The sequence below is a fragment of the Carya illinoinensis genome, chromosome 5, assembly GCF_018687715.1.
Source record: "Carya illinoinensis cultivar Pawnee chromosome 5, C.illinoinensisPawnee_v1, whole genome shotgun sequence".
Classification (NCBI taxonomy): domain Eukaryota; kingdom Viridiplantae; phylum Streptophyta; class Magnoliopsida; order Fagales; family Juglandaceae; genus Carya; species Carya illinoinensis.
This window is the reverse complement of record NC_056756.1, coordinates 1,515,936-1,525,634: the sequence shown is the minus strand read 5'-3', so window position 1 is coordinate 1,525,634 and position 9,699 is coordinate 1,515,936. Positions and strand designations below refer to the sequence as shown.

The 9,699-nt window shown below is 32.2% G+C and overlaps 1 protein-coding gene across 1 annotated transcript; it reads left to right on the top strand.

The window, feature by feature from the left end:
- Positions 1–8,262: 8,262 nt before the first annotated feature.
- Positions 8,263–9,296, top strand: LOC122309172. The gene has a single exon (XM_043122544.1). The coding sequence runs from the start codon at positions 8,379–8,381 to the stop codon at positions 9,090–9,092; it is 714 nt and encodes a 237-aa protein (XP_042978478.1). The 5' UTR covers positions 8,263–8,378; the 3' UTR covers positions 9,093–9,296.
- The last annotated feature ends 403 nt before the right edge of the window (positions 9,297–9,699 follow it).

Genomic DNA, 9,699 nt, shown 5'->3' with positions numbered 1-9,699 from the left:
TGTCAATTATTGGGTGTTTTAAATGCCATATACTAGCTTGAGAACTGGCCCTAATGTTGTAGAATGCAGATATAAATATAAGCTTCAGTAGCACTTACTTGGAACCTGGAAAGATGTTCTGCTCATGTTGATATGGTATCCTTTACCTCACCTGAGATTTTATCGGTACTGATTTTGGTTTCTTTTTCATGTCTCTGTTCTTTTTTTCCCCTGCTTATTTCGGGGAACTCTTTAGTTTTATCAGCCCATTCATAACTGGGGTTGGATTGATCTCCTCATGAACCCAACTGGTTATAGCCCAGTATTACCAGTTTGCTCATTTCACTGCAAACCAATCCATTATAGAGGCCTTTGAGGAGCAGGAGGAAACCAACCACAGAGCATTACATGTAATTGATTTTTATGACTTTTATATGGATGTCAATGGCCTTCTCTGATTTAGTCTCTTTCTGAGAAGGCCTCCAATGGAAATCAAGTATCCCTCCGGATAACAGGATTTGGAAGCAGTTTGGAAGAACAGGAAGAAACAGAAAGCAGATTGGTAGGGAATATAGTAACGGGGTTTCGGAACATGTAATACTTGGAATTCCATGATTGTTAAGAGGCTCTAGCCTCATTAACATAAGGAAAAATTCTCACGAAACAGTTGCAGTAAATTTAGTTTTCTATACCATTTACCATTGAATAATTATACGAATTTATTCTGACACATTGAAAACTGTACATTCACTCAACCCCTCTATCGTAATCCTAGTAGAACAAGAAGGGAATGTGTTGAATTTATGCATCCGGTCTTTAATTTTCTGCTAATATCAACTGCCAGAAGCAGAAAAATTAGAGGCTGTTCTTGGAGCAGTTTAAGTCTTTATAAATTTCTGCTTATCATCAAAAAATTCTACATATGGCAGTTGAATAAGCAGTTGCTAACACTAAACCATCATCCCAACCATCACAAAGGACATCTATGCTAGCATAGAATCCATATCACAAAGACAATGGTGTTTCTAAAGCAAGGTTATTGGGTTGAAAGTCAGGTCATTGTTCATAAACTGTACATGCTTCAAAGATATGGACATAATTTTTGAAAATTCAAATAATCATAATTTCTACCTCATAAATCATTCTACACAATTTGTTTCCAAACAAATGTATTTAACTTGTTTAAAAGTATTTTAAACATAGGGTTACCAAACAATAAATAATTTTTTAATACCAGAAAACTTATACACTTAAGTTATAAGCCATAATTCCTAAAGATATAAGTTATATTTTCTTTCGTAATCCCAAACCTAGCAATATTCATAGACTGATGGTTTGTTCACTAACTTAACCATCAAAGATATATATTCTCCACTGGGATCACTTGAAGTTGTTTCTCCATTTCGCATGCAGCAATCATGAACGTGGAGGGCACTGCAGGCACCACTGAAAGTTGTCTCAACACTTACTATTACAATTTTTGAAAGAAAATCCAACTTATTTGGCGGGAATTCACTTTCTACACTTGTTTTGGGAAGATGAAATGGTATTTGATAAACTCTACTGTGTAGCTTCTAATATAGGATTCAATGTAAATCATTTTAACAAAGTCAATATATCTTATATATTGATTTAACACAAGATGAAATATGTTCTTCCTTCTTTAATCAGACTAGTCACTTGGGCTGTATTTTAATTATATTTGGACTCTTTTTTTATTTACAGGACTCACCCAAACTCTATAAGAACTTAGTTATAGAGTCTGCTCTTGCACTTGAGCATGTCTCCAGAGTGAGACTAATTACCAGCACATAACCACTTGAGACGATGATATAATAATATAAAAGTGCTCGATCTAAAAGCCTCAGATTCATACAGAGTAGCATTTTCTTTGTTCGGTTCTTTACTTTAATTAACCTATCTTTAGTTCAGATCACTTAAATTTTCATTAATTTGAAGTGATGATGATCAAGAAGTTTTCCAACATCCCTCTCTTCCAACCAAATTATTATTGGAAAATATCCATTCATTGTGCAATATGATGTGATGCTTCATTGATCTCTTGATGGAAATGACAGGACATAACAAAATAATAGGGACAATCTCTTACAAAATCTTCAAAAGGGTGTTCATTTCTCTCTAAATAATAGCTGGGATCGATGAAATGAGATGGATTTTTATCAAATCCATCTCTTTTCCAAAGAAGCATACAACTTCAAATAGGTTCAACCTTGTCTGGTTATCATTTAATTAATACGGTAGTATCCATCAAACACAACTTAAGGAAATCATATTACCTAAGCAGAATTTCTATTAGATTCTATCCAACATCCCAAAAGAACGTTCTTGAATTCGCCCAAAGAAAGGAAATTAAAAATTGGATTTGGCATTAAACCCCAAACCTACTTATGTATAGTTATGGCTAAACATAATACAGCTCCAAAACTGTGAAGAATAAACCGGACTCATGAACCAGAGATAGACAAACACAGAAAAGTCCAACGATTTACCAGGCGGAGAGGGATACGGCGAGCCAAATTTGAGAAGAGAATACGCCCCTTCGTGCGTGGCGTCAACTGGCGGCAGAAGAGAGGAACAGGGCGGCAACTGTCGGCAGCGACTGGACGTACGTTGAAGGAGGCCGACGCAAGCAACCCATCGGCGTTGATTCCACCAGATGAGAGTATTCGAAGGAAGTGGGGGATGAGAGTATTCGAAGGACGTGGGGGATTTTGCAGGTTGGGGGTCGGGGAGTAAATGGGTGATTTCCAATATTGGTACGTCTGGAAGAGGCAAAAGACTTAATTGCCAATTGCCAAAGCTTTTAACACGACATATATGTCGTCGTTGAAGGCCACATTTACCCACGGCTTGTGGCTCGCTGCACACAATCTGGTGACATTTAGGAAAATTTTAACTGACGGTGACTTTTTGTGCCATAAGCTTCATATTGCCCACCAGCGGTTGTCATGGGATAATAAATTCGTGGTAAAATCCCTTATTTCTTGTAGTGAGTGTCACTAATAGCATAATACTAAGTTTTACCAATCTATAATATTAAGTATTACTAATAGTATAATATTTTATTTAGTATCACTAGTAGTGTTATACTTATAATTAGTATCACTATAAGTATAATACTAAGTATCACTAATAGTATAATACTAAGTGATATTATAGTATATATAGCATAAATATATGAAAACTAATAGTACTATAATACTTTTTCTAAGTACTTGGTTTATTACTAATATACAAACTAAATATATTAGATATATGTATTTTATACTTATATTTAATGCAATGTTTTACTATATATTAGTATATTACTTTATAATGCAATGCTTTACACAATACTATTTTATACTCATCTAATGCATAATATATATACTATTATATATATACTAGTTACTTACAATATAAATAAGTAACTAATTAAATACTCTATACTATATAATATAGATATCTAATATATATTATATATACACTATATTATATATACTAGTCCAACATTTTTTTATTAGTACTAATATTAGTATTATATACTAGTATTAGTAATATAAAATGTATTGCTTTACCTCTTGTACTTATATATATATATATATATATATAAAATTTTTGAATTATTATATAATTCATTCGAACTTATACCATTTCCGTTCGAACGAAATTATGTTATATATGCCGCGATACAATTTCTTCTCCGATTCCATTTTGTTGTTTTGGGGCCAAATAACACAAAAGTAATCGGTAAAAATGATGAGGTTTTATTCCTAAATCATTTCTACCGATTAAAATCTTGGATTATGGTGAAAAACTAGTTTGTAGATTTGGAACTGAATCGACTCAACCATGTCTGTTTGACTCAATTCCATTCGAATGAGCCTAAATTCCATTCGAATGAAATTCAAGGCCATTCAAATGGAATTTATTGTCATTCGAATGGAATTTATTGTCATTCGAATAGAATAGAAGTTCATTCAAATGACTTGAAATTCCATTCGAATGGACTTTAACGTCATTCGAATGAAATTTTCGGTCATTCGAATTGAATTTTAATCATTTGAACTAAAAGATGATATTTGGCAGCCCTTGTTGTTATTTATATTGAGGGACTTCATTCAGCCCATCATGGAAAAGTTTAAGGACTTTGAAGGATGCTTACATACTTTACAGGAGGATTTTGATTTACTTAATAAATAGATATTGTTAGTTATTATTTTACTTTTTTATATTGTATAGAACGTCTAACTCTTTTTGGGATGTAATTAATGTATAGTTTTTATTTTTAGTGTTTGCTAGCCTCTTTATTATTAATTATATTTTCTTCTTGTTATACTTAATATTCACGATAATTGAAAAAATGACACTATCTTTAAAGTAATATTTATTTAACTAAAATATTTTTAAATTAATTACATAAAATTAATTTATGAATTCGTAAATATTTTAATTCATTGTAAATTAAAATATATAATACATAGATATTTTTATTTACTTTGAAAATGATAAAAAATTAATATAAAAAATATGTATTATTACAATTTTAACAATATATCTTTTCAATTAAATAATACCGTTCGAACAATGTAATACTCATTCGAACCAATTATTTTGCATTCGAATAGATTAATTATCTGTTCGAATTAAATTTTATTAGTTCGAATAGTTTATATTTTTGAAGACAATCTAATTCATCTCAGAATCTCCGGTTCGAACTAACATGTATTAGTTCGAACAGATTTATAAGGTTTTCCATGTTTTGAGACGAAATTTAAATTTCATCTCTGAAAAGTATTTTTAGGGACGAATTTCGTGCCTAAAAATTAAATTTCTTGTAGTGGTTATCACGTATGGTGCTTTTAAAAGGGTCTAATGACTTATTATTGGATATATATATATATATATATATATATATATAATATATAAGAGTTTGATAGACAAAAGGATAGAAAAAGTTACATGCATATATATATTTTGAAGAAATTTTTCAGATAATATAAATGTGTTCTTTGAGTGGAGTTTTAGGCTCATTCACTTGTGTAGAGTTGGTTTAAACTATATAATAATCAGTTGGACTGATGTATCCTGGATAAGTCAAGTTAAGAAGAGTTTTGTTGTACTGATTGATCTGAGACATTATACACCGCTGAGGGCTTGAATCTCTTTAAAAAACAAAAACGAGATTTCCGTGCATGCCTCAATCCAAACTGACTTCGTTTCAATTTTAGCTTTATTGTAATTTTTATTATATTATTGTGTAATTTTACCAACACTTAATATATAATTCTCAAAGTTAGTTATTAAGATTTGCCCTGGCCCCTGCATGGTTTCCAAAATGTAAAACGAAAAAGGATTGCAAACGGGGCAAAAATGGTCGACCCCTTGCTATTAATATATGCATGAAGCGTTTAGTACGGCCAGTCAGCCCAACACTAACGTACATGATTTCGTTTGATCTAAAGATCAGTCCACTTTAATAATTTCAAGTATATATGCAGCGACGTTCAGAAACACTACTTACAACAACCTGTCGATCGAGCAATATTCATGGAAATTGCATTTATATTAACCTCATGTAGGGTATCTAATTATGATTTTAGTGTAATTCGTTAGCTCCAAATACCATGAGTCCTAGCCACTGGGCATAGTGCATTGATTTGGCCGGCATCTCAAAGTCAAGGTATATATATATATATATGATCATGATTCAGTGACGTTCAATTAATATCCACCTTGAAATAATTACATTAATCTTCACTAATAAAGCATCAACTGATTTTGGAATCTCCACCACTCACTCTAGCTAAGAAAGCAACCAAAATAAGTAACGTACTTAGACTACTTGTACATGATGAATTATTAACTTCATTTTGTTTCAAGCCAGAATAATTCTACTTGAAGGTTTTTACACCTCACACTAGTCATGAGGTATAATTTGATTTAAAAGATAAATTTTAAAATTTAAATTTTATTAATTAAATTATGTCATATAAATATTATATAATGTAAAAAATTTTAAATAACACTACTCAATTGAGAAACCAAAACGTCAGTCCTAAAAGTATACAGTTCGAAATGGGCCAACGGAGAGATTTGAGAGTAGATATGAGAATTTTGAATTTGAAATGAGAGTTTAAAATATTATTTTTAGTAATATTATTGTTTTGAAATTTGAAAAAGTTGTATTGGATTTAAAAAAATTGAATTATTTATTATATTTTGTATAGAGATTTGGGATAAATGTAATAATGAAATGAAAATTTTAAATTTGAGATGAGAAATTTATAGCCCCAAACCTTACCTGCCCTTAAAAAGTTTCAGCCTAATTATCTCTTTGTACTTACGTACATGACACCCTAACTAGCTATGTAGTTGAGGAGCTATATATTGCCAATCTTGTCTTAAAAAAAAAAAAGAAAAAAGAAAAAATAAAAATAAAAAGACAACAAAGAAATTAAGAAGAAGATTAAAAAAAAAAAACTCCATGTCATTATGCCAAAGCTTACTCTTACCACCACCTCCACCTAAAAAATTTAGGACTTTGCTATATACAGTCATCACATGCAGTCGGCGTGCAGTCGGCTGTACGGAATGAATAAAAAAATTATAAAATTTTTTTTTATATTCAAGGAGACCTACATGAATTATAAAAAGTTATAAAAATAATTTTTTTTTTCATGTAGGTCCCGTATTAATTTTTTTTTACAGCCGACTGCACGCCGACTGTATCTGCCGACTGTAAAAAATATTTCTGAAAAATTTAATGGTACATGAACAGCAGTCTGCAACCACAATAAAAATATTTTAGGGTCCAATCTTAATTATCTTGTTCTCTGAAGAGGTCATGTACAAGCTGTAACCTTGAAGTACTTCTAAGAGGAGCGCAGTCTGGTTTAATTTTGATGAGCTTTTTTTTTTTTCTTTTTTTTCTTTTTTTTTCTTTTACCAAATTATCATATGTTACCAAATCGTGTCGTCCGCCTTGGTTAAAATTTATTACCAGACAATATTACCTGCAATTCTAGAAGCTGCGAGCTGCAACGGTTCGACGCGGCAAGTCTGGGTCAGCTAAAAGACGGAGCCGGTCAACTTTAACGATGGCTTGACTAAGACCGAAGACATGACTATTTAAGGGCAGGCTTATAAGATGAAATAAGATGACGCGTGAATAATTGTAAAAAGAGAAATTATATTTATAAAGTAATACGTATTGTATAATTTTTTAAAAAATTATGAATAAATATGAGATTTATATAAAAAAAATTTAATTTTTTAATAGTAAAATAGTTTGAATTAATATAATTAATGTGATTTTGAAAAATGAGAGAGAAAAAAATTAAATAAAAATATTATAGAGTTAAAATATTATTATAATATATATTTTTAATATCATTTTTAGTCTGAGGTTTGAAAATTTTTAATTTTTTTTTTATATTTTGTTGAAAAAATTATAATAATTAGATTAAAAAATTAAATTTAAAAAATAAAAAATAAAAAAATTTATATTTATAATACTTGAATATTATCCATAGGATAAGAAAAGAGAATCTTACAATCAAACTGAGCCTAATTGTTATAACATTCTACGTGTTCATATTGAATACAAAACAATAGCCACTAAAGTCTCCATCGAGATGTGAAGATTTCAACAACTGATCAGTCGTATAGTCTAGTCGTCATGGACAAATTGTCCACAACCCAACAACCCAATTGCTATTTCATCTTTTGGATTTATAGATAGAAGAATAGTCAAGTCATGATCAATTTCACATACGGCATATCACCAATTCACCAGCAAGGATTGTAATCCACAAACTTATTGCGGGAAAAAAAAAAAAAAAAAAAAAAAAATTAAAGCTATGCACAATGCCTTCAATCAATCTAAAACTACGTACAGAGCCAGCCTGTTCCAAACCGTGAATTAATGACCTCAATGGTTTGAAAAATATCTTGAGAACCGATTTTAGTTTAGTTTTAATTAAAGGTGCAAATATCTTTAATAAAAATTGATATCTGTAACAATATTTATTCTTTTAATTTAACTGTTGATTGTGATAAATTACTAACTACTTAAAAATTAAAAAAAAAAATACATAAAATAAAAAGGGTAAATGAATTACGACATAACGAGTACAAGTCAGACTATTGGTCCATCTATCACCTCATTTTCTTGTTCAAGTTAGCCAGTCAGTCTATGCCGGAGAAAAATGAACATTGTTGTTGAAATTTATAACTAGTAAAGTACGTACACGCCCTATACCGTGTGGCAAAAACTCGCTTACGGAACTAAATGATCATCGATCGGCCAACCCTATAATATATAAGCAATACTAGACCAAGAACATAAATTGAAAGGCACCTCAATCGTATGCCTGACTTACATAATAGCTGAAACCATGGCGGCTCAACTCTCTCTCATCTCTCTTTCCTCTCTTCTACTCCTGGCAGCCGCCCTGCATAGTACCCAAGCGGTGGAGTACATTGTCAGTAACCGGGCCGAAACAACCTCAGGCGGCGTCACTTTCAATAATCAGCTTGGCGTCGAGTACACGAGACAAACAATGGAGTCCGCCTCCAACTTCATATGGAACATCTTGCAACAAAGCAACGAGGCTGACAGGAAGAGCGTCCAGCGTGTGTCCCTGTTCGTCGATGACAAGGAACCGGAGACAATTGCTTACACTTTCCCCAGCAACGGAAATTATGAAATTCACGTTGGTGATGACTATATCCAACGCATAGGGGGGGATATGATCAAGACCGACTTCAATGGGGTGCTTTATCATGAAATGGTGCACGTATGGCAATGGCTTGATCTTAGTACATATCGGTCTGGCAACGTAAGTGAAGGGATAGCGGATTTTGTGAGGTTGAAGGCTAATTACGTGCCTACTGGCTGGGTACAGCCAGGAGGCGGCGACCATTGGGACCAGGGCTACTCGGTGACAGCACGGTTTCTAGACTACTGCAATGATCTTAGGAATGGATTTGTGGCAGAACTCAACAAAATGATGAAAGCTGGTTATAATGACAGATACTTCGTAGATCTGCTGGGGAAGTCAGCTGATGAGCTTTGGAGCGAGTACAAGGCCAAGTATGCAGGAAATTAGACATCGATCCATAGTGCGTACGTAAGCTATATATAAAGCTAGTTTTATATGTATAAATATATATATATACATACACAGCTAGCTAGCCGATCAAGATATAATAATATTAATTAATGGGAATAAGATGATCCGATATGTATTAATGTTTATTTGATCATCATCATTTATCATGGTCGTATTAACAAAATTGATGATCATCTGTTATATATGTGTGCATGTATGCGTGACAGCAAATATTCCATGAGCTATAAGCCCATATATAGCTTTGGATGAATTAAAATACTGCTAAATATGATGATTGTAACACACCTGAAGTTGATTGGGTGACTAGAAAATATTAGAGAAAATACAAGAAAATTGGTCACATTCGAGATTGAACTAGCCTTCAAGAGAAAAGAGTGAGAAAGCAGAACAGAAATATTTTCATGAAGGTTTTGGATGATCATACAATTCCATCATTCCACTAAGTACAACTCCTTTTCTAACCAACGGGCCAATGCCCAGCAAATAAGGCAACAAATATAACAAAGGCCTAAACACGCAGCCAACTCCCAAAACAAAAGACCGAAAGGCCTAACAGACAGCAAGTAAATGGGCCATGGCCCTA